This window comes from Rhipicephalus sanguineus, chromosome 2, assembly GCF_013339695.2.
Source record: "Rhipicephalus sanguineus isolate Rsan-2018 chromosome 2, BIME_Rsan_1.4, whole genome shotgun sequence".
Classification (NCBI taxonomy): domain Eukaryota; kingdom Metazoa; phylum Arthropoda; class Arachnida; order Ixodida; family Ixodidae; genus Rhipicephalus; species Rhipicephalus sanguineus.
In genome coordinates this window covers 6,992,304-7,018,610 of record NC_051177.1, presented here as the reverse complement: position 1 = coordinate 7,018,610, position 26,307 = coordinate 6,992,304, and the positions used below count along the sequence as shown (strand labels likewise).

Genomic DNA, 26,307 nt, shown 5'->3' with positions numbered 1-26,307 from the left:
ACTTCTGATCTTTAATAAAGGTCAGTTAGGGCAGCGGGAAAGTTAAGTTCCGTTCCGTTCACAACAGTTCATTTTTAAAATTGTTACTTGTGGGTAGCACCTGTTCCGCGACCAACGTAGTCGCAAAGCGAGCATTCAGAAATGCTCTCAACTGATCACATTGATCAAAAAGCGACTACTCCAGCTCAGTCACCCCTTGCTCGATTTCTCAGTCCCACCACTGCAGTGGCAAACCTCTCAATCAATCAGGACGTCACCTTACCTTACCAGGCAATGGCAGCGTGAGCAGATGCGAATGCGGTGTGGAGACGGGTACAGGTGGATACACCGTGGTTAGCACTGTAGCCGGTGTCAACATCGGTAGCTTTTGAATCGCATCTTTGGTCACCAGTCGTTAATAGTCGAGCGACCCGTGCTAGCCGCAATTGTGTATGAGCCTTTAGGGAGTTCTCAGGCCGTTGCCGATGTGATCGGTAGACGGTGCAAATTCTTCACCAGGACCGCAATGTGTGTGTGTGTACATATATATATATATATATATATATATATATATATATATATATATATATATATATATATATATATATGTATATATACATATATATATATATATATATATATATATATATATATATATATACCTCAGCCCAGTAGCGCATCATGACTGTTCTCACTCGCCCTTGTGGTAAGCCGCCTGCCAAATATCTGCCAGGCAAACAGCGGAATGGAACCTGTAGAACAGCATCAGCGGGATTGTGGCGTGTCCAATAAAAGACCACAGATTCCCGTAGACTACCTTTGCAGCAATCAGGTCGTCTATGTGCTTTTGCTGCACGGTGAAGACAACCCACTGCGTGACATTGAGAATGAGGAGGAAGGTGATAATCTCTCTGCCGGGTTTGCGGTAGCGGAGCACGTGCGAGTTGCTGCACCGTCGGAGTCCATCGACAAGCACCGGCGTTTGGATGATGATCTGCACGAGTGCGACCACGCGAAGCACTATCCTGAAGGTGTCGGACAGATGAAGTTCGGCCATTATGCACAGTATAGCGTGAATGAAGAAGAAGGGAAGGGGGATGAAAAGCAGAAAGTTGTCAAGGAACGTCACGGGGTGCGCGTTTTGGTCCAACTGGATAACCTTGAAGTAGGCCACAATGCTAGCGAGCAGTCCTAGAGCCGTGAGGATGCCTTCCTGGCAGTTGTAGATGGTTCCGCCGACTGTCTTGAAGTTGGAGCCCTGGAGCACCACGAAGAAGATGATGACGGTGATGATGGAGGTGAGCAGGACGAGGATGCCGGAGAAAAGACCTTTGTTGGCTGCGTGGCAATCTGCGCTTATGACCACGTTGCTCTCGTACGTGATCTCATGGTTACCCTCAGGCCCGTCGATCTTTTGCTCGAGGTGGTGTGACTTGGAGTGTAGGTGGACGTTGCCGATGTTCTGCCACACAATGAACCACACTCCCGCCAATATTATGCTGAACTCGATGGTACATGGGTACAAGTAGGCCGCTGAGCTGAATGTTGGACTGTAAGGTCCCTTGCAACCATCGGCCGTCGTGTGCTGCGAGGCTGCATGAGGAACATTGCATTAGGTAGATCGGTCCAGTCACTGTTGCAGCATGTGTTTCTGTTATCGCACTTATTAAAGGAAGTCTGCGCTAAGACACGTTAAAGGAAGACACGAGTGCTCATCTTATCTTACTGGAATCTCGAGCTAGTTGCTTGTTCATAACGAGGGGAAAACAGGACGGACAGAGGGAACACAGGGCGCTGACTAACAACTGCAGTTTTATTGCTCATACGTCCCGGTGAATATACAGCACGTATTAACAACAACAAAAAGGCGCATCAAAATAAGCAATGCCTGACAGATACACACTGCAAGCAGTTTAACGAGAGGGAACCATCATTATATAGCCCACGATTGGAAGGGTAACTCTTTATCGGAGCTGCCTTTTAGGTTCACGATTAGTTTGCCAGTACGATTTCCCGAGTCATTTTTTCGCCGGACCTGCGCAGTACGGACGTGCTGCTGTATTGAGGCGAGCATTCACAATTTCGGCACTCGATGCCCAGATGTCCATGAAGTTCGCGCTGTCGCATTGTACTTATGCTCCAACAATATTTTATTAGGGCATCTGCCGGTTTGACCGGCGTATGTGCGGCCGAAAGACAAGGGAGTAGAATAAACAACGCCCTCAGCACATGGCACGAACCACGGTGTAAGAATATACTCAGGTGATGACACTCTTCCCCCAACGCATGGGAAACCGCAATCCGCGCGCGTCCAGGTAATGTTCGGGTTCTTATCAGATGACTTGCAGAGGGCGCTACGAAAAGCGGGGCAGTCGTCTCCACAGCAACGCGCATGCTGCTGATAACGTGCATTTTTTTGTGCCATTTTGCTGGATAATGTTCATCCGCCAAGCGGCGTCGGGGGGCGAAATCGAGAGAGCAACAGGAGAGGGAACAGCGAGAGCGGCGGCGATGACGCAGCACCACCGTGATTTGGCTACTCGCGGGCGCTCTCCACCTCAAGCCATTAGATGGCGCACCGCTCAACGGACCGACGACCGAACATTTTCTGGCCGCTTAGGCGCGCGCAGTGTCAACGCCTGAATATTCTTACACCGTCGCACGAACTGATCGCGATGATCTGTGGTGCAGCCGACATTCGTACGGCCCATCTGATTTACCCGTTTGCACAGACTTTACAATCTATCAGGAGCCGAAAAAAGAACGTGTATCCCATTTCTGCTGCCTGTCTTTTTCAGGTTGTGCGAGATGCCGTGCACGTAGGGAATGACGGTGCACTTCTTATCTTTGTCTCTTGTGCGCGTCTCGTTCGTCCTTAACATTGCCTCCGCCACCGCAGATAAGAGAGTTGCCGGGTGACCAGCCTGTAGTAGACGGCACTTCTGGTTCAAAAAGCTATCTTCCAGCACAAATCACCCCGATCAGTTCCTCCCATGTGATGAGGGCGTTGTTTATTCTACTCCCTTGTCTTGCGGTCGCAGATACGTCGGTCAAACCGGCAGATGCCCTAATATAAGATGGTTGGAGCATAAGTACAATGCGACAGCGCGAACTTCATGGACATCTGGTCAACCCCTGCCGAGATTGCCAATGCTCGCCTCAATTCAGCAGGGCGAACATACTGCGCGGGTCGGGTGAAAAAATGACCCGAGAAATCGTAGAGGCAAAAAAACATGGATGATCCCTCTGTCATAGGAATCGGTATAACACGAAAGTGAAACGTGTCTTCACAGACGTAGTTGAGCGTTTGTGGCGCATTCTTTCGCCCCAAGGGCGATGGAATGAATGCTGCAGCAACAAATTGTAATGCCACGCGAAGAACGGCAAGCAGCTCGAAACTTGCAACGCGCTGCTCAAGCAGAAAGGACGCACGGAACGAACATACACAGGAGGAGAGCGAACTGTCACATTTGTAACTTATTTCTGCGTGAGCACCGCGCTCCTTTCGCAAAAGCAGTCACTGCAGTGGGCCAAGTAACCTTCGTGCTCTGAACGCGAGACGTACAAACCACCGCGATCACGAGATAAGCGCCCGCACAAGCGACCACGCCCTGTGGACGCGGTCGCTCGTCGCAGCGGCGACGACCTTTCGAGAGCGCTCTTCTACGCTCTTCGATCCCGTCGCGCCATCTCGCCAGTGATAACGAAAACACTGTAACACAGATCTCTGAGTACAGCCACCCGCAACTGCTGTATATAAATAGCTCGCCGTTAGCGTTGCGAATAACGTGCCGTCCGTGGCCGAATCGTTTCGCGCTGCGCGCTGCTGAACGAGCGGTCGTGAGTTCGATCCCCGGTGACGGAACTTCTTCTTCTGGTTTTTTTCTTTGCCCACTGTTAGTCTTCATATTTTACAACGTCATATCCGTGACGGAAATACGTCAGCGGAGCCGTAGTGGACCCCGGCATAAAACACTTTCGTGTTAAAAAAAAAAAAAAACATCGTGAGCCTAAAAGGCAGCTGCGTCAATACCCTTTCAGATAACACTTAGCCTTCCATAGGGGGCTAGATAATCATGGTTACTTGTCGTTAAACTGCTTTTAATGTGTATCTGTCAGGCTTTGCTTATTTTGCTGTGCCTTTTTCTTGTTGTTACTACGTGCTGTAATTTACCGTGGCGTATGAGCAATGAAACTCCACTTGTTAGTCAGCGCCCTGTATAATATAATAATACTATCTGGGGTTTAACGTCCCAAAACCACGATATGATTATGAGAGACGCCGTAGTGGAGGGCTCCGGAAATTTCGACCACCTGGAGTTTTTTAACGTGCACCTAAATCTAAGTACACGGGCCTCAAACATTTTCGCCTCCATCGAAAATGCAGCCGCCGCGGCCGGGATTCGATCCCGCGACCTTCGGGTCAGCAGTCGAGCGCCGTAACCACTAGACCACCGTGGCGGGGCAGTCAGCGCCCTGTGTTCCCTCTGTACATCGTCGTCAAGTGCTGCGCAAGAAGCTCTTGCAACACCGCCTGTTCCTGGCGCGTAAGCGGAAAAAGCTTGCTGTTGAGATTAGAATGAACTGCAAGATGACATTTGCGAATTCCCCTGTCCCTGCCACTTACTGTACAACTGTACGTGGTAATAAACTCTACTCAATTTCGTCGTACCTTGGAGCTTTTCACAAATACAACCACCTTTTAAAGGGCCCCTAGACCACCCAGAGGTCAGAATTTCGTTATGGTGTGACAGTTGTGCACGAGTTTGCAACGAACACGTAGCCGTAATAGCTGAGTGACACGCGTCTCATGATCGAAACACTGCGATCGCTCGTTTCACTCTTTCCTTCGTTGACCTCCACTCGTCGGCTGCTCTACTCTCCCAAAGCCGCTTTGCCCTCCTCGCCGAGTGCCCCTCCCAATCTCACGTGACATACCACCATCGCTGACGCCGCACTTCGAAACAGTGGGCACTTCCGGTTGCCGCGACTCCGTGCTTCTCGGCTAACGGCTGTTGTTGCCGTGCCGGCGGCCCGTGCTTGCACGAACTGTGCCGCTATGGACCCGGTGTTGCGCGCACGCTCTCAAAGGATCGCCAACATGATGGGCCCGTATTCTCAAACGATCGCAAAAGGCGATAGCATCGCGTTTGGTGACGTAGAATTTATTCTAGGCATCTCAGGAGCGCCGTAGAGCACCTTAACGTCGACGGAAATACTAGACGGCGCCCTCACTTTTCCGGTTTTGCTCAATAGCCAATCAGCGCGCACCAAAGGCGATACTTTTGCGATAGTCGCCTTTTGCGATCGTTTCGACGTGTCGCGTCTTTTCGTTTTTCCAGTCGGAGATTCAGCAGCCAAGCATCGATACGTGAAAGCCATCGCAAAACTCTCTCGGATTCAGTCCGCGCAGCTTATCGGGCCGCTAGGCGTGACTGTGCTGGTAGGCTAGCGATTTGGCAGTTGCGTTATGGGCTGCAGTTGCCGATTCGCAAGCGCGCACACGCGGGCAACACGACGAAGAACAGCAAGGAGCGCGGCAGCTGCTTGCAGACTAACCGGAAGTCGTAGCTTCTTGTTCGACCAATCGTAGCATCGCCTGCATACCGCATCACAGGTTCAACACGCCGACGTCCCACACGTCACTAGGCAGACCGGAAGGGCCCGGAGAGGAGTAGAAATTGTTTCTCGTAACTTGCGGCGCGCCCGCGGCTGGTAGCGCTGCCACGTGTGGCATCATTGATCGTGACGGCCTTCTGCACACGATGCGCGTGTTTACTTGAAATATTTGAAAAAATATCGGAGGTGGTTTAGGGGCCCGTTAGGGTACGGCCACCATAGAATAAAAAAACAGTTTAGAGCAGGGCAACCGCCTTTAACAATGGTGCGAAAAATAAACCCACGAGATAGCGCTGCGCAAACAGGAAGTTAGGGACAACAATGGAAAGCTGAACACGTCCGCGATAAAAATAAGTAAGAGGCGGTTAGAGTATTGGTGGCAGAAAAGTAGAGATAAAGTACAAAAATAAATAATGGGGGAAAATAAGGTCATTCTGCCTTAAGAGGCAGAGAGATGGACCGTGAATTTATATTTTGTTGGTATAATAACATAGATTTAATCAATGTAGATAAGGCCAACATGACACAGGGAAGGGGTTTTTTTTTTTTCCTTCGAGTCTGGTGGCAGACATGTCACCACCCCGTTATAAAAAAACGCTCATAGCATCCGTTGAATAAAAAAATGCTTTTTATTGCTGCATTTTTCAAAGGAGAAAAAAAGGCCACTTTTGCAATTTTTTTTATCGTATTCAGTGTGCGCATGCGCCGAGGCTGCGAAAGAGGACGGGGCTCGCGTAGGGCAGCCTTGTACCAATTCAGTTTCACGGCTCCGCTCGCGTACCGGCACACGCGGCCGACGCGTGAACATATGGCGCTGCTGTTCGATTTTGCTGCACCTGCCTTGGCCTCCACGATTAGCTCCAGCAACGTGCCGTTGCTAATAGTGGCGCATTGCCGGAGCTGATCGCGGAGGCAACGCTGCTGCCGCCGCGAGCGGAGACGCGCAAGAAGTAGCCGCCCGCGACGCATACCGCCTTTCTCCGTGCTCGCTTTCTCCATGCACGATTGCTTGAGAACGGTGATCGCTTGGGAAGGTGTAGTTTCGATTTTGAGTGTGTGACAGGAACACAGCTGAAGGATGCCACCTTTCTGCACCGAGTTGCACGAGAGGCTAAAAAAAGGACCCCGGTCATCGCTTGGACTCACGGCGAAGTGATGAGAAATAACGACCCCGCCACACTCTTGAGGACGGGAACCCACTCTATTAAAAGTCGCCTAGGGAATTCAGGTCATGTGCCTTCATCAACCATCGTTCGGGTTGTGCGCCTTTATCGAGAAAGCGGAAGGCATAATTCGCTAGGAAACTGAGTGCTGTTTCGGGTGAAGAATCGAGCTACTCGGGCCACGAGTATTTTCGCCTCCATAGAAAATGCGACCGCCGGGGCCACGATCGAGCAGCACAGCCACTGTACCACCGTGGTGACTAAGCACAGGTTGGCGGCATGTGAATATTCGTCCGAGTGGACAGCCAGACGTGTGAGAATGATACCATTGTTATAGGTCAAATTCGATTATATTTTGATATCTATGGAGCAGCGTTTCTGATTTTTTTTTTTGAAGCAGTCGAAGTTATTGAAGAAACGTTTAAATGTCGGCTGTGACGTCCAGCAGAAGCTGCGACCACAACAGGGCACAAGGTTGCTGCAGGCAAAATTAGGGGCTCTATGTAAAATGGCACTAGCTCTCGCGTCGATCACTTCGGAGAGCAAGCGTCCATGGGCAGCTGCGAAACTCAATTGGTTCTAGAACCACTGCCTTGTACTCATTCAAAGCCCGGTTGTTTTGAGCGTGTTGCACGCCCTACAGCACGCCTCAGCGCCTTTTGGAACACTGGTAGTGACGTGCACTAGGTTTACACGTGACCTAGCAAGTTCCGGCGCTGGCGCAGATTACTTGTAAGATAGGGCACCGCATTTGCCCTCTTTGCCGCTGTTAGCCGAGACGCCGATTTCTGCAACACGCACCGCCGGGGGTGTGAAAGTAGAGGCCACGCTATTGAGAAGTGAGTCCCCATAGAGTTACTGCATTTGCAGGTAGAAGAGTTGCGCCTACATCCGCACAGCAACCACAGCTATGCCGTGAAGCCGCACTCCGTTTTCGCCGGCGACGTGCCTAGCGTGTCACCGATAGACATAACCGTAGTGTCGCCGACCGACGATAAACTTGTCTGGCGACGACTACAGCCAGTCCAGTTAGCTGCAGCGGCGGCATCGGGAAATGCAACCATTGACATTAGGTCATAGTGCATGGTTGTTAGCGGCGTTTAGAAGACAGACAGCGCCACCTAAAGGTACCATATATACAGCAACTACCCACAACACCCAGCGCCGGCCATCTCTCGACGGCACTGGGAATCGACCGCAGTACCTCAGCAACCAAGGCCGCACGGCTCTGTGTGGAATATGTGCCTTAATATATTCATATTAAGGGCACAAGGTAAGGTGAATCTGAAAAAAAATCATTCTTTGCAATTCGGGAAGTGCATATTTTCAACATTCGTGCTTTTCTTAAAACGTATTTTTTTGGCTGAAAAGCAGTTTTGCCCAACGCAAGTGCTAAGGGGGTGAACACGCATCCCAGAACAAGGCCCTCTATACGCTCCGTGCTCACGGTCCATTTTTCTAAATAAACTTCGTGTACAAAAGACAAAATGCTTGTCTGGAGTCAGCTCTGTATAAGAAATTGTCGAGTAACTGATAAGGCAGTCCGAAGACGCTGTATGCCTTTTTATTCGCACGTGCGCTTCCGAGCGTGTCTGTTCGAACACTTTTAGTTTCCTAGCTTCATTACACCTTGTGTCTGTCGTGCCTGTCGATAAGTTGAGGTGCTGACGGTAAAGAAAATGTTCGCAAAGCGTAAAGACGGTCTTCAGCAAGTGTGACGATACAGTTCTTTTGTGAATGTCGCTGACGTACTGAACTATGTGCCAAGGTCGTATGTGCTGCCAGCTCTTCATCGCTGAACCTATCAGACTTTTCAGTTTTCTTCGAGGCGAATCGCGTGCAGGCTGACATGCTCTAAGAGGATGGATGGATGGAAAGTCCTTTATTAAAAAAGAGGGAGGCGCATGGCCTCTGTGGGGATAAGCGGGACTTTCAAACTATACTAATATTTCACAGTTTCATAGGGTTAGCACTTATTCAAGTCACAATCACATGTACTGAGGCTGTGTGTGGTCAGTACTGTGGTCTGTCGGACCCCCTAAACCACTCTGATCAGGCCGCTCTGACTTCCATATTGCGCGAATACTAACTGCGTGTCCGGGTCCGTAAGCAGCGCTTCCCGATAATCTGTGTACTGCAAAGCCTGTATGGCCATTCGCCCTTTTTCAAATGCGGAACATTGCCACAGTAAGTGGTGAAGGTCTGCGCGGCAGCGCAGCCCGCAGTGATTGCACGTCACTGTCGCAATGTCCGGTTGTCGCCATTTAGCTAAGGAATACGGCGTGTATGCGGAATTTGCGTAGATCTTATTGATGAATACTTCTTGAGAGCGCGAAAGTGGACACTTGCTGGAAAAGAGGACTGGTGGGGTAACCTGCGTAATGCGTTTTTTACTAGCATGGCGCAGGGACGTACGCACGTAGTGCATTGTGGCTACCGAGGGAGCCATTTGACTTAAGAGCTCATACGGGTTTACCCTGAGGGTGGGGGCAGAGAAAGATTGGTCGACCCACCTGCGGAAGCAGCAGCGGCGTGTGCCGCCGTATTGCCCCCGGGCACACCCGTATGCCCCGGCGTCCAAATAATTTCTATCGGCCTGTCGGCTTTTTCGTGCCTACGAAGGATGCTTTGAATAGCGGCAGCTGTAGCATCCTCCGAGGCTGGGCGAAATATTTCCGAGTAAGCAGAGTGCGAGTCGGTAAAGACACGAAGGGGTTTCTGTATGGTGTATGGGAGGCTTGCAGTCGCTCCCCATATGGCAAGAAGTTCGGCATGCAGAGGGGTACCGTTCGGGAGATGGCACCTGTAGGCCCCAGTGTACTCGGTGGTTTGCCCGCAAATCCATGCTATGCAAGCTTGGCCATCGGAGAGAGCAGCGTCCGTGTAGATGTCGATTGTATCTAAGGTCGCTTCCCTGAGTTGTCGCGTGGCAAGAACCTGGCGGGCAGTATCATTGTGACGAGATATGGGACGACGGAACAACCGTCGAGAGGCTATCGGAGTTTCCCATAGGGGTAAGGACTGATTAAGAAGGGGTGCATCATCATGTCGCTGACAATCCCAAGCCAGAAGGCGACGACCTTGCGGCGTGTTTTCCATGCGGATGTGGTGTCGAGTGTGGGCTTCACGGATGACGTCCTGCAGAGGAGGCAAGCCCCCTGCGGTTTCAAGTGCGGATATCTTAGTGTGTTTAGGGAGCCCCGTGATGGTACGGAGAGTAGCCCGATGAAGGCGTTCCAAATTTCGGATGTCCGTTGGAGAGAACGTGTATATGGGTGCACCGTACAAAATCTTTCCAACGGCCACAGCTCTTGCGAGAGTACGACAGGCTTGCTGTCGTGCTCCTCCGTATTTGCTGGACAGACGACGTATCATATGTAATGTGGCTGGCCATGCCTGCCGCAGCCCACGTACCCACTTCTGTGGGCTGTTGCAACTGGCTATTGGTAAACCTAAAACTTTGATTTGTCCGTTTTTTGATTGTATAGTGTGCGATCCAATATGGAGCGAGATGCACATTTTCTGGTTGGTGTGATGCTTGCCGTCTATGCTTATAAGGTCTGTCTTATGTGGAGCTAGCTGCAGACCTACCTCCTTAAGAGTGGACTCTAAGCTAAGGAGAGCTGCCTGCAGCTCGGTCTGCATTGATTCTTTGTCAGTATAATCCGCTGCTTCTGTCCATATAGTAATATCATCAGCGTAGATGGCGAATCGAGCCGTTGTGTCCCGCTCAAGATTTTCTGCTACCCTGGTCATGGCCAGGTTAAACAGCGTTGGTCCTAGAATAGATCCCTGTGGCACACCTCTATCCAAGTAATAAGTCTTCGGGCTCCATCCAGGCGATGCGCCGCATAAGCGAATGGGCCGGGCTGCAAGGAAATTTCTAATCCATACCTGCGCACGATGACTTGGGTAGCGCTTAGCTAGTTCTTCAAGAATGGCGTTATGGTGAACATTATCAAACGCTTTCTGCATGTCGACGGCCAGCAAGTAATCAGGTAGCATCTTTCGTGACGTACGATTAATAACACGCCGTAGCAACCAAAGGCAGTCATGGGTGCCCAGGTTAGGGCGAAAACCCGCCTGGGCTGGATGGTATCCCGGCCGAGTTATCTCGAGGTAATGGGACATGCGTGTGTGAATCATGCGTTCAATGAGCTTACAGAGAGTCGACGTGAGAGATATTGGCCGGAGGTTCTTGTAGAGGTTCTTGTCTTTTCCGTGTTTCGGAATGGGATAAATGAGCGACAGCTTAAGGTTCTCCGGTACATTTCCTGAGGCCCAGAGGTCATTGATTACCGCCAGGAGTGCGTCTTGGGCTTCTTCTCCGAGATTGCGGAGTTCTTGCCATGTGATTCGGTCGTGGCCAGGCGCCGATCGAATACGGCCGTGTTTGATAGCTGCTAGCATTTCTCCCATGCTAAATGGACGATCAAGATCTGGATCAGGTTGCGGTACGGTGCAGGCGTTCGGAGGCGTAGGTGGAGTGAGTGAAGCGTGAGGAAAGAAAGCGGTAATAATTTCGTCTTCTACTATTGAGGGATCTGCTTTGAGGAACAGCTCGGCCAAAGGTTACCCTTTCCTTTCCCGCTGAGGCTGCGAAAAATGCGCCAGAGACTCTGGAGGCCCGGAACACGGCCAAGGCGCTCGCAGGTGGATTGCCAGGCTTCCCTTTGAAGTTGGAGCTGATATTCATTGATAAGCTTAAATTGCCGCTTGATTTTCATGAGGTCAGAGTGCCGTTTGCCGTGCGAGCGGTATCTTCTCACTAAATAGTCTGCTGTTCTCCATAAATTGCCTAAATGATTATCCATCGGTTGAGCGTGGTCTTCGCATGGCACTGTTTCGCGTGCCAGCGAACGGGCCTGTTGAACTATGTCCAGAAGACCCTCAACTGTCGAAAAGGATCCAGTAACATGACTCCGAAAGGTATTCCAGTTAGTCATTGTTGTTGTTGTTTTGACCCGGAGGCATTTTCGATGAAGTGCCACGAATATCGGGAGATGATCGCTGCCCCATGACTGGCTGGAGACTGTCCAGTGCCGCACAAATTGAGGGCTGGCGAGGGTAAGATCTGGGGTCGTGTCTCTCTGCGCTTTATGCAATCCTATTCTCGTAGGGGTGTCGGGGGTATTACAAATTTCTACAGAGGAAAGTTCAATAGCGTCGTAAAGATATTTCCCACGTTTATTGGGCTTTGAGGCACTCCAGGCAGGGTGATGAGCATTAAAATCCCCTCCAATAAGCAGAGGGAGGTTCTGAGATGCTTGCTTAAGCGTTTGCAGCCAGGTGTATGGTCCAACTGAGATATTTCCCGGGCGAAAATACGCGGACACGGCCACAAATGGTTTTTGGCCTGGGGGACAAATTTTAACAGCTACAATTTCGCGAGCGTTGGAACTGAGATCAGGAAGGTCCATTTGGGTGGCTGGGCAGTCATTACGGACCAGAAGCGCTGCCTGGCCTTTGGGAAGTTCCCGCTTGTGTTTGATGGTTGGGGTCTGGAAAGCGCGGTAACCAGGAAGCGAGCACGTGCCGCGCGTCTCCTACGAAGAAGGAATAAGGGGCGATGCCTTTGAACATAATTGCGGATTGTGGAGCGCGTTTGATGAAAACTACGACAGTTCCACTGCACCCCCTGAATGAAAGAACTCATGAGGATGGCCCTGATTTGCGGCGCTTATTGTCATCAGCGAGGACATTGCGCTGCAGTTCGTCGAACATGTTTTGAAACCGAGTTTGCATAGCATCAAGAGCTTTTTTGTGTTAGAGTGTTAACCATCTCTGACCGAATCGCGTGCTCCAGCTTATTAGATTCTTGAGTCCGTTCCTGTCGGAGGAGCCCAATAATGTGAGAGTAGGCGGAGTCCTTGTCCGTGACTGGTTTAGGACGACGTGTCGGAGAACGGCTCTTTCGTTTATTTCGAGAGCGACTGCGGCTTGGCGTTGGGGACCGATTCCCCTTCTTTTGGTCCAACATGAGATCGCGAAGTCTCTGATTTTCTTGCCTTAATTCCTGTATTTCTTGGCGAAGGCTGTTGATAAGCTGAGTAAGATCGGAAGAAGCGGCTTTTTGAGCCCAGGTTACTTTCCGAGGCGTCGGAGGTGTAGGCTGTGTGGAAGATGTCGTAAGTGATGAATCATTAGTGTTGCGGATAGGGGCTGATTCAGATATATCTCGTTCAGGACAATGAGGACTGAGTGAAATGTGTGTGGACGCTCCACAAGCCACGCAATGAGGAAACTGCTTACAGTTTGGGTCGATCTCATGCGGAGCTTTGCCGCAGTCGCGGCATACCGGAGGGAAGGAGCAGTATTTGGCAACATGGCCCAAACGATGACAGTTGTAGCATGCCACCGGGCGAGGCCGATACTCATGAACACGGATGACTTCGTATTCAAACACCAAGCGTTTCGGTATGGAGTCCGTATCAAATGTCAAAAGCAGTAGCTGTGTTTTACCGAGCATGCGCACATCGGTGATTGTCGCCTGTTCACAGCGCAGATGCGCTTTGATGTAGTCAGTTGTTAGGCCGGGTCTTATCTTCATTACCCCACGAGAGCTGCCGACTGCGTGTGGCTGAAGAGGCGATGTGTCTACATCAATTACTCGCACATTACCGTTGACCGTTGCGACTAAGCGCGATAGTGTGCAGAGTTTACGAAAATGACCTTCGTCACGAAGTGTGATCCGTAGGCAGTTACTGGTTATGTCAAAGCGGAGGATGGCCATTTCCGCAATAAAAGCTGACGGAGCGCTTTGCTCTATGGCGTCTGTGAGCGCTTGTTTCGGAATGTCTGTCACGTGCACTTTGTTTAGCGGCCTGATCAAACCGGTATAGCGGGGCCGACTCACCCGTTCGGCGTGCAGTCTATACGGTGACACTTGGCGTCGGTAGTAGACGGCGTTCCTCTCTCGTACCCCGTCGTCACGAGGTTCGGTGGTGCCGGTAGAAGAGCCCGCTGCCATGTCAGGAGCAGGAGGTCCGGTAGACGATTCGGATGACAGCGTAGACTGCGTTGAATCCATGGTCTCGTTTCCGTCAGATAACGTTGAAAAGTCAGCGGAGTTCACAGGAACGCTCGTGCATTCCGTGGTCGTTGTCATAGTAGGCGTCTTGAGATCCGGAATGAAACGCGCCGGGCGTAGCAGGTTCGCCAGGCACGGCACGGCCGCACGGACGCGATGCAGACGCGGCCGCCGGCAGCTGTGCCCTTTAGGCCAATCCGAAGCTTCTCACTAGGCTTAGGGCGGTCAGTTCACAAAACGGAAAGAAAAAGGGGAAAAGGTTCTCCAAAAACGCCGGCTGTGCGACACAGGCTCACCGTGTAGCTGAGATTCACGTCCGAAGCAACAAACCGTAGTAGACAAGCGGAAAAAACTAGTCAAACTGACCAAAAAAGAAGGAGCCGAGGTGAGGCACGTCTGCCATCGCAGGCCACTCTAGCGCCCCCTGCTCTAAGAGAGATGAACATTATTTGTGATGCTAAATTAGACCGAATTGCGCGTGCAAAACTTTGCGGTGCAAGTGTTGAGCTAGCGGGAATTCCGTCGCGCAGTCCTTGCTGTCCTTGTTTTGTTAAGTCTTCAGAATTGCGACATTGGATGTTTTCCTTTCGTTTAGTGAAGGCAGTATCACGTGAGCCAAAATTATGAAATAATTAGGATGGAAACCTGGCCAGAATGCAATCAATTTGCTGGAAAAAGTTCGCCACAATCGACGATACATTGCAGATAGAGCTGCACGACAGCTCACTAAAGAATTGTGGCAAGCAAGACGACAGGTTCAAGGTGAAAAATTTATTTTGTAAATGATTACCAAGCTTGTAGCTACTAAATAAAATAGTTGAACGGTGCTTGTGGCAAAGAATGTTCGCTTTTAACTGCTTTCTAACTTTACACTAGATTATCTAAAAACCATCTTTTTATTACATAGGCACCATTGTTTCCTATGTATTCCAAAATAACCAGTTGATTATTTTTTTAATTCTGCATAAATGTGTACAATTATTGTATTAAAATTGAAATTATGCACTTGACCGTTTTTTTTGTTACAAATTTTTAAAGATGCAGATAACCTCAAAATTTAGGTCGAAGTGGTCAGAAAATTGACAAACATTGTAATATTCGTCAGATTTTAACAAATCTGGTACAGTTAAAGGGACACTAAAGAGCAAAACGATTTTTCTCATACTAGTAAAGTACTCTTTCACGATACCAAAAACACCACGCTTGCTGCGAGAAGACGCTTAGAAAGCGAGAAAACACGCAAAAACAAAATGTGGGTGGCGACGCCACCTTGAAGTGTCCGCACCACTCGCCGTGACATCACATGTTTTGACGGCGCCTACTAGGGACTACGTAGTTCCGAATCGGTAAAAATGAAGTACATTGTCCTCTGAGGCGGCCACAAACATAACATACCAAGTTTGGGGTAATTTTACTGAGCCAATGGCGCCAAAATACGATAAATACACTTTGAAATACGTGACGTCACGCGGGGAGATTTCGGCGCGAAATTTAAAAATGACACTTTGAACTTGATTTTCTCCTCTATTAATAAACCTATGATGGCGAAATTAAAGACATTAGAGTTATTAGAGCAGAATTTATCGATCTAAACCGATACATTGTTTCTCTTTAGTGTCCCTTTGAATGAGCGGAACGTTTCGAAGACGATGAAATACGTACGTTTCATGTCGATATCGCTTTTAGCCACTGAGACGAGGGTCCCTCAAAATGGCCAAAAATTCATGGAACGTATAGGGCTTACCCTGTGCCTTTAAAGAGTGCTCATTGTCGTTAATATTAGAACCTGAGCAAATGTTAACGTTATCTTTCTCCGTCGTTTTGTGGAGTGTAGCCTACAACTTACGCTGAAGAAGCTTTGGAGTGAAGTGCGCCATTTCTCGTTGTGGCATTTCCAGTGTTTTGCTTTCATTGCGCTTATATCCTGTACTCCCTGGTAAACCCTCCCGATGCGATCAGGACCCGTGAGGTAACCAAATAAATAAATAACTCCTTTAAGAGTGCAATTGGAGCACGAATGGCAGCGTACCGTTTGATGAGTTGTCATGGTGGTCCTCGCTGAAATGGTGAGCGTGGCTGCTCATGGCGTCGTCGACGATCGTGCTGAACCATGCGTGGAGCGATGTCGCTATAAGGTGCATAACGCCGAACCTTGCCACTTCCTTAAATCTATTGATTACAATCTGTACGGTAGAAAAAGAAAGCCGTGCATTTAATGGTGGCGTCCTAAACATACTAAATACAACAGCAGTTGCAATGTGTCAATGTACTCAAAGAAGCGACTACGCTTGGAATAGGATAGGCTATGTGGCTCGGTTATTTATTACTCGATATTGCCACGAACGTTGTATGGAAATCAATTATTTTTACGCGCCGCTTATTGCAATATGAAACTAGCGACGGTGGATCTGCTAATGAAAACCAGTTCATAAAAAGAACAACACATCACGACCTGAAGTAGCCGTTCAGCTGTGTGACGATAATTTCAACGTTCTAAAGTTGGTACGCTGACACTCCGTTTACGCTTGGGAGAAATACAGACGAGGCTATCCTGCAAGTCAACTCCCACGGAGAAGAGGGAATAACAAAGATACATATTTAGCAAGACTGCGACACTGTACAAAGTGTACACCATAACATATGAGTGAACCAGAGAGTTGCAAAAGTGCCAATATTTTAGTAACTCACAAAAATGGAGGCATGAAAGGCTTGACGAACTACAGACCGATCAGTCTTCTTTTAACCCTGTACAAAATATCGAAGAAGGTAATTTCAGGTAGCCCCACTTGAATTTAACTCTTTCCCTACCGAAGACAAGCAAAGCCCCACCGTCCAAGGTTTGAGCGCCCCCTCTATTTCTTCAATGCCAGCCAGATGCGCCCGATCCAGCAGTTCACCCCCCTCTCTTCTCATCCTTTCCCACTCTCCCCCGTGAGCCAGCCTCCGCGTCTGCCATCGGGTAGAGTACCCTTTAGGTGGTGCCTCACGACGGAAGTCAGATGCGACAATTTTGTGTTCAGTTGTGTGCAGATTCATGAGGTGGCTTATTGCATCCCTCTGTGTTGGCTGTCACGCTGTCTCTCTAAAAGGACACGGCGTTTTGCAAAGGCGCGTCTCCGTTCGTCGCGCAATGCGTGCCACCAACGGGGACGCGCCACTGCAATGCTGCTGCGTGTGTTGCCTTTAACTGCACGAGCGATGTGAGGCGGCGGCAGCACTTGTTCGGGCCCCTAAAAGGAGCGCGGAAGAACACATCTGACAGACGCATGATATTGGAGAGGGACAACGCGTCTATCGCATCTCCATGGGAACACGCTGAGACGCACGTGTGACGCAACGAGTCGTACCCTTTAGGTGGCGTCGCACCGCGATCACTCCCTGAACTAAGGCGGACTAACGGTTCCCTTTGAGAAGCGACCATTTTTACTGGCATTGAAAAAATAAGAGGAGGCGTTGGTTTTCATGGATTCACTTCCCAGCGCATTATTTTTTTTAGGGGCGAAGCTTCTTCGGGTCTCGGCGTGCATCGTGCATTGTCGTCTGCTGTCGGCACGGTCCATTTGCTTGAGCGCAAGAGAGGCCGCCACCACCTCAGCGCTCGCCGTGTGGCGAGAGAGAGCGAACGGCGCGCGTTGACTCTGGAAACGCTCTTTCTGCGATGAACGCTGAACTACCAGCTCGCAAGGAAGGAGAACGCGCCCTCGCCCAAGAGAGCGCCGACAACGCCGACTCAGGCAGCGTCTGCTAGCGAGTTTCTTGATTGAAAAATCACAGCATATCCACGGAGTGAATGATGATGAGTGGGCGAAGCTGCGGAGGTTCATCGGTAAACCGTGAATCTTCCGTGAATTCTGCCCAGTACATCATCACCGACGTGAGATCGGGCGCGTTTATACTAAAGGTTCGATGAGTTATGACGACTTGCAGCGCACTTTAATTTTACATGTACGCTGTGAATTTTCATTGTTTAGAAAACCATTGATTAGAAAACATCTGGCGCCTTTCGTTAAGCAGCTGGCGTCTTTTCGTTTTGCTTTAGAAACATCTGGCGTTCTTTCGTTTTGCTTTTACAAAACATCTGGCGTCTTTTGTTGGTTTATTTCATCAATCAACGGCGTTTTGAACAAAATTTTTATTGTTTAATCACGCACAGGAGAAATCTCACCAGGCACTACCTTGGAGGTAAAGAATGGCTGCTAATGGGAATGAGAGACAGAAGAAGTCGGCTTTTAGCTAACGCTGCGAATTTTTTATCGTTCAACAACCCACAGAAGAAATCTCCCACCGGCACCACCTTGCAGGTCAAAGCGTAAGACTGGTTACATACTACGCTACGAGGGACGAACGGGTGCCGCTATAAGGAGCTTCGCCCCTAAAATTGGCCGCGTATCTACGTGCTACGCTGCAAATCCCGCCGAAAGACGATAGACGAGCGCTGCGTTAGAGTTACTGTATATGCTACCTTTAGGTAGCAGAGTTGCGCATCTGTATTCCAACGCCGCTAGCAACCATGCATTGCGGACAAGCTGCCGCTTGGGCCAATTTTTTTATTTCTCGACGCCGCCGCTGCAGCGAACTGAATTAACACTAGCCATCGACAGCCAATGTTTATCGCCGGTCTTCGACACGCCAGACAGGTTAATCGGCGACACGGTAGGCATGTCGCCTGCAAAAACGAAGTGCGACTTCACCGCATAGCTGTGGTTGCTAGCCGGACCTATGCGCAACTCTGCTACCTAAAGGTAGCATATACAGTGACTCTACGCTGCGTGAGATATCAGTGCCATCTGGCATACGTCGGGAAGCATGAGCTTGTACAGAGGGTTTCCTTCTTCCGTGGCAGAGGGTATTCGTCGCCGTCTTGCCTTTTCAACGCAGCCGCACTTTCAGCGCAGCCGCCATTTTAAGCGCACCTTAAGAGACTAGGGTCTTTAGAATTACGTATCTATATTTTCTGGTAAAGAAACACACTACCTAATAATTACGTAGTGATGTTGCGCCTCAGTTATGCGTAATGTTTGCTTTTTGATCGACAATGTACACAAGTATGAACCAACAAACCAGTTCAAGATGGCTGGCCCTTGGGCAAGCGGTTCAACTTTTGCCGGGTGGCTGAGATGGGTGACAGACAGACAAACAGAAAGACAGACCAAAATTTATGCGTTGATGTTCCCCAAGAAAGACTATCGTCTTTAAAAACCGGCTACTCGCGCTGCACAAACGTTCACCGGCCACCCCGTATATATAGGCACTGGACCTTGACCTCCAATCTAGCGCCAGTGGGAGATTTGAGGCGTTTCTTTTCGAAATGGGTCAAATCCATCCAAAGAGAATTTGAGAAAACGGCAAAAATTTGCTATGCAAACTAAATACAACGCTGTCAAAGCTATTCTATGATATGTTTTACATGTCGGCTAGGGGAAGTTTCTGGCCACAATCAATTAAAAATTTTGCAGCGGATTTTACCATTACTAGCATGATAACTTTGGATTTGGCTCATTTCGAATTGAGACATGGAATTCAATGCGGTATTCTTGAAAAAACTTTATTGAAATTCGGGCAGTGGCACATTTTTGCTTCGTCGGCGTCGACATTGCTTCTGTTCACGATGTCGTCGACGTCTCGGGACCGATCTCTCGCCGATCTCTTCACATCCATCAGAATCCATGATAATCCAGCTCCGAAAGGGCAAAAAAAAAAAAAAAACTTGCACAAACACCCAGAAAACAGGCAGAGTAGTCAGGCTAGGCGGGAAATCACACGGAGGCTTCCACGTTCGCCGAATCACGTGATCGCCGAAGCGTTCTACTCTTGTGCGTAGTTGAATAAAGATTCGCAGCGTGCACGTTAACTAAAAGCGGACTGCGGGTCCTGTGTCTACTCTTCTTTCCGTCTCTCAGTGCCCATTAGTAGTGATTTCGCTGTGGGAACACCGGCGCAAACTCTATGCTTCAGCCAGGCCCGTAGCCATGAATTTTTTTCAGGGGGGGGGGGGTGAACTTCGCGAAAGCCTCAAAAAACACCTATCTTTAGTATTTTTTTTTCGGTAAAACACCCCACCTCCATCAGAATTTCGGGGGGGGGGTAGGGGGACCGGGCCCCTTGCACCAACCCCTCCCCCCCCCCCCTTGGCTACGGACCTGGCTTCAGCTCTCCACAGGTTTCACGTTAGTGGAGCTGAAACATGCTTCGCCCCTGCCCATTTCTTTCTTTTAATTTCAGAAACATTTTCTGCACCGAAGACTGAAGAGATAGGGCAATTTCCGTGTGCAGTGCAGTGAAGCCCATCTTCCGCACTTAAAAAAATATTTTGCGTGTATCTTGCCAGTAAAGCGTTTTTTTTTTTTTTTTTTGCAGAATACGAAAAACCCTATACATGGCATTCATAGATTACGAAAAGGCATTCGAATCTCGCGAGATACCATCCGGTTCAGGAGGCATTGGGTGGACACATAGTACTTGGAACATATTGCAATATCCTAGCCAATATACTGTCAAATACTGAGCAAGCGACCCCGCCCTCCCTGCGGTAGCACAGAATCCGACAAGATTTCGAGGGGTGCTTGCTAGGTCACGGATCAATATTCAGGGCGACGGCGGAAGAGCCACGAATGCTTTCAGTGTAATCCTTAATTGAATACGCATGCACTTACTGTCGTTATTTGCCTTCGTCGGGCAAATAAAAACAGCGAATGAAACAGTGAGAATGGTGGGAGGGGAGGGCGCACGCTCGGTGATTGCCGCATATTTAAAATCTCTCAAAAAAGGCAGGGGGGCGCTTGCGCGGGATTTTACGGCACACAGAGATTCCACAGCTACTTTGCTTCTCGTCAGAAACGCAGAAAAATCCCGATCGGTCAAGGAGTTACAATTTCTGCGTTGTTATCTAGTGCTTGTCTAAACGCATTTATGCGACTAAATTGGGAGGACCGAGAAATAAACAATAATGAAGAATATCTTAGTAATTTGCGCTTTGCAGACAACATCGCATTCCTCGACAATGTGGGCGAGGAACACTACTTACAATAATTTAATAGTGAATGAATGAATGAATGTGACCTTTATTGAAATAAAAGGACGACTCTTGGTCGCTGTTGGGGATACTGTGGGAAAGGGGTAAAGTGATTAAAGGGTGATGAGCATCTTCGCGTCACGCCCTCGCACGAGTCAGTCGACCTGTCCTACACCACTGAAACAGGCCACTTTGACTACCGTATATTGCGAGAGCTTTCTGGGCTTCATGGTCAGACTTCATTAAGTTATGTAGAGCTGTCATGTCGGCGTGCAGCCGGTGTTCAATGTGCCGTCTGCCTTTTGAGAAAACTGCGCATGTCCAAATGAGATGTTCTAAATCTGCTCGGCACAGCGTCTGACAGTGTGTGCATCGCGTAGAAGTATTTTCGCTCGAAGGTCGGGTAGCTTGCTGCCATTTGTCTAGTATGTGTCGCGTGTATGCAGAGTTGGCCATAACTTTGTTTAGGAAAATTTCTTGTTGACGAGTAAACCCACCCTTGTCATTTAGTATGCGTGTTGGTGTAGCTTCCAATAGTCCGTTTTTGCTGTCTACTTTCATTTCAGTGCGAATGTAATGCATCAGTGCTCTGCTAGGAAGCCTTCTGCCCGATCTAAAGTAAGGATTTTAGATGCGAAGCATCTTATAGCGGAGTTCAAACCCGTGGTGGTGGTGGTGGTGGTGTGCGGCGGGACCACCCTTACTGCGCATGCGCATACTCTCTACACACACCTCCTCTCCACTCCCCCTCTCCCTAACCCTCTCCTACTTCCTCATCACCACTCCCCCTCTCCCTTTTCCCCATCTCCACTCACCCTCTCCCATCCCCCTCTGCCATTACCCCTCTCGACTTTTCTCTCTCCACTACCTCTCGTCTTTTCCCCTCACCACTTCCCTCTCCCCTCCTCCTCTCCCCTACCGCGCTCCACTTCGCCTCTCCCCTCCCCCTCTCCGCTCTTCCTCTGAAACGCGGGCTAGACATGCCGAAATTCTCTCCTGCGCAACGCCGCGATAAGCGCCAGCGCATGCGCGTCCCCTCCCCCTCTCTCTCCTCTTCTACGCTGCCCCCCTTTCGGGCGCCTGTCGACCGCATTGCCCGCTCGCCCTGTGAGAATTAACGGCCAGGTTAGAGGGAAGACAAGACGCGTGTAGCGTTCCTCTTCGCGTTCCACGACGCGAGGTCGGTAGCATGCCCAACGAACGCCAACGGAACGCGATCGTACAAATGCTCTGGCTTCGCATCACCTCATGGTCCCATTTAGCGGGAAATGGTCTAATTTTTTGGTCTTCCGGGTGTGACGAGGAACAGGGGTGTGGGGAATTGTATATGTGGTCAAACCCACCCGCTTGAGCGGCGACCGCATGAACGGCTGAGTTTCCCCCGTCCGCGCCAGTGTGCCCCGGTATCCAGAGAATTTCAACATTTGTCCCGATTTCTTGCATTCTTTTTAGCTTTCTTCTGGTGTCGTTGGCTATAGCATCTTCAGTCGTTGGCGCCGTTAGTTCAGTTACCGCTTCGTAGGAATCTGTGAGGATGCGACAGTGAATTTTTTTACTACTGATGCCTCCCAAATCGAGGGGAATAGTATTGACGCTCCCCCCCCCCCCTATATTGCCAATAACTCTGCGTGCAGAGTTGCACTTCCGGGAAGCTGACAACGTGATAGCCATTGTGTTGTGGTGCACATGTGCAAACCCAGGCCATGCTGGCTCTGTCATCGCTGATTGTGCCATCAGTGTAGATGTCAACGGTGTTCGGAGGTCTGCTCTGTTCCAGTTTCTTCTCAAGTAGTTTTCTGGCTTTCTCATCACGTCTGGCGATAGGGCGTTGTTTCCTCCGAGTACCTAGCGGCACTTCCAATGATGGCATTGTGAGTAGTTCCTCAGCCACTGGCATCGCGTGGGCTCGGTTATCCCATGCCATGACTTGTTTTCCCTCTGGTCTGTTTTCCAATCGACATCGCATTCGGAATTGTGCTTCGCTTATGATGTCCCGTATTGATGGTATAGGAGCTAACTTGAGCAGATCCTCGTTCCTCGTGTGCTTTGGCAGTCCAGTGATCGCTCGAAGGGTTGCCCTCTGTAGCTTTTCAATGTCGGTGAGATCTCGATTGGAGAAATCGTGCACGGGTGCCCCGTACAGAATCCTCCCGACTGCGACTGCTTTTGCAAGTGTTTGGCATGCGTTCTGCCGTGCTCCGCCATACCTAGTTGATATGCGTCGGATCATGTTTACGAGAACGGATAACTGGGCTAGTTTGTGGGAACTCATGTTAAGGCAGGTAGCGCAAAGAGACACGGACACAAGCGAAGAATAAGTGCACAGGACAAGCGCCAACTTCAAGCTAAGGTTTATTTCCTGAATCCTCGCCTATTTACCTTATATCACACCACCACATAGTCACCATGCAGAGAACAACTGATACTGCTGTGAATGTCATGACGCAGACTCACCTTGATCATCTCTTATACCTAAAATGATAACAATACTAAAACGCGCAAAACCACGCAGTCAAACACTGATACACTCGAAAGCATCACAATAAAACACGCATGCTCAGAATAGAATGTTCCTATTACGCGGCAAGGGTAGCAGCCAGGTTGGCCGAAAGGAAAGCTATCTCACACGGGAGTAGGCTCGGTGAAGCCTGGCTAACACATACAGAATCGCTCTTGAGAATTAAAAACGCTTTTACGATCTCTCTGGACAGCTTGTTCCGGTTCCGGTACATCACCGCCTCACTTATTCTTCGCTTGTGTCCGTGTCTCTTTGCGCTACCTGCCTTAACATGAGTCGGATCATGTGCAACATGGGATTTCATTTTCGCTTCAAATTGCAGATCCATTGTTGGGGGCTATTGCAGCTAGCTATTTGTGCCCCGAGAATTTTGAATTTTCGGTTTGAAGATGTGATATCTGTACCACCGATCTGTAGTGTAATCTGCTTGCTTGGATTCGTTGATCTTTTCCCATCTACGCTGAGCCGTTCCGCCTTCTCTGGTGACAATTGTAGTCCGAGGTTGTCTAAAATATTGGAGAGGCTGAGAATCGCTGCTTGAAGTTCTGTCTGCATACTCCGCTCGTCGGGATAATCCGCCGCTTCTGTCCATATTGTAATGTCGTCAGGGTAAATAGTAAAACGCGCCGTAGTGCCTTTCTCAAGTGTTTCTGCCACTGGTGTCATGGCTAGATTAAAGAGCATAGGTCCGAGGATGGGCCCCTGGGGTACACTCCTATCCAAGTAATATGTTATTGGGCTCCATCCCGGTGCCTTGCCATGGAGTGTGACAGGCCTGCTTTAGAGGAATCTGCGGATCCAATTGTATGCCATTTGGCTAAGGTATCGTGCAGCCAATTACTCCAATATGACCTCATGATTCACATTGTCAAAAGTCTTACACATATCAACTGTAGTCTGGCATCTGTTTGCGAGACCTGCAGTTCATTACTCTGCGGAGCAACCATAGGCAGTCATGTGTGCCCATGTTTGGACGAAAACCTGCTTGTGCAGGGAGTAGTCGCGGTTGTTCGCATTCAATGTAGCGTTGCATTCTCGTGTGTAGCATTCGTTCAATCAGTTTACAGACTGTTGAAGTTAAAGCTATGGGCCGTAGATTTGCTGGCACTGTGTGGCCTTTGCCAGGCTTAGGTAAGGGGGAGTTAAGCGATAGTTTAAGTGAATCTGGCACCACTCTGGATTCCCAGGACTCGTTAATAATTGCTAAAAGTTTGTCTAGGGCTTCATCGCTGAGGTTTCGAAGCTCTTGCCAAGTGACTCCGTCGTGTCCGGGAGCTGATCTCGTTTTGCCCTGCGAGATTGCTGCTACGAATTCCCCCAATGTAAACGGCCTGTCAAGTTCTGTTTTCGGGCTGTCAATCGCGGTAGTAGGCAGTGGCTCCGGTGGAGTGTCCGTGGCGTGAGGGAAGAACGTTCGAATTACTCGATCCTCCAGTGTTGCAGCTTCCTCTCGCAGGAAGAGTTGGGCAAGGGGAGGCGCGCCTTTCTTTTTACCGAGCAGGCTCCTGAAAATCCTCGACGGCCTTTTGTGGCCGGGTTCGCGTCCAAGCTTCGCGCATGTATTGTGCCATTCGTCGGCTTCTAGAAGTTCTTGGTATTGCTTGATCAATTGGTACTGACGTTTAAGAAACATTACATCTCGATGGCGTTTCCCTTTGTGTCGGTATTGTTTTGTGAGACGATTGACCTTTCGCCAAAAGTTTGCAAGATGGGCGTTTACGCGAGTCGTAGTGTCGTCACAGGGTATTAGTCTCTCTTACTTCTGGTCGTGCCTCCGCGATCATAGCGCTCAATCCCTTAAAATCCGTAAAACCATCCCCGGTAGCTACTCAAAATTTTTTCCAGTTAAATGCAACCACTTACTTTTTCTCCCTGTACTTCTTGCGATTTAGCGTAATGATTATAGGCAAATGATCGCTTCCCCATGCGGTCGAATCTACATCACATCTCCTTATCAACCCAGGAGTTGCCAGCGTCAAATCAGGTGTCCTGTCCTGTTGCCTCGCGTGTAGCCCTATGCGGGTTTGTGTGTCTGGTATGTTACACACGTTGAGAGTCGACATTTCTATTGCATCGTGCAGAACAAGTCCTCTTGAGTCAGTCTTGACGTAGCCCCGAAATGAATGCTTGGCATTAAAATCTCCGCCCACCACGATGGGAAGGCTTGCGGCTTGCGCCTGCACCTTACCGAGCCACGTGAAGGAGTCGTTTTGATCCTTCCTGGTTAAGGGTCTGTAGTAAACGGAGACCACAACCATTGGCCGTTGTCCTCGCGGGCATAGCTTTACTGCCACAATTTCTCTAAATTCGTTACTTAGCTCAGGAATTTGGAATTAAGTTGCGGTACAGTCATTTCTGACTAAGAGAACGGCTTGTCCTTGCGACTGTTCCTTCCATTGACCTTGGTGTATTATAGTCGCCTGCTGAAACGTACGGTAACCTCTAATGGCGCACGGTCCTCGTGCCTCCTGCAATAATATGACAAGCGGTTTGAGCCTTTTTATTTGATGCTTAGTGTGGGCCCATTCTGCTTGAAACTGCGACAGTTCCATTGAATAAGTGTAGGTCTCGTAGCCAGCTCTAATCTGCCATCTTGCGTCGCTTGGGCTCCTCCTGTTTCTGAAAAAAAATTCTGAAATTCGTTTAACATTGCTTGCATTTGAGTTTATATTGTAATCGTTATGGTCTGAAATTCCTCCCGTAGGTTTTTTTCCAGGCGTTGAGTCTCCGTGTATCTTTCTTGTCGCAGGATATTCAACATCTGCGCATATGCCGAGTCTTGCGCAGAAAGTGGCGTTGATGCTGACACCATCCTGCTGTGCTGGGGCTGCATAGTTCCAAATTGTTGCTGCTTCCTTGAATTTGCCGTTATTTTCCGACTCAATGATCGCCCAACCCGACTCACTGAACGCGTGCGTGCTGTGGCATTTGCCGGCGGAGTCGGTTCGTGTTGCCGCACCGGTGTACCATGTTGTGTAGATCGTTG

At 49.5% G+C, this 26,307-nt stretch overlaps 1 protein-coding gene across 1 annotated transcript in view; it reads right to left on the bottom strand.

Annotated features, from left to right (window-relative positions):
• Positions 1-622: 622 nt before the first annotated feature.
• The window catches only part of LOC119381034 (proton channel OtopLc), a 531,927-nt gene continuing 506,242 nt past the window's right edge, over positions 623-26,307 (bottom strand). The window contains exons 8-9 of the mRNA XM_049412134.1: positions 15,821-15,974; positions 623-1,572 (exon numbers count right to left, since the gene is read on the bottom strand). Of these exons, the coding sequence (XP_049268091.1) occupies positions 671-1,572; positions 15,821-15,974 (1,056 nt within the window). The 3' untranslated portion in view covers positions 623-670. The remainder of the gene's footprint in view (positions 1,573-15,820; positions 15,975-26,307) is intronic.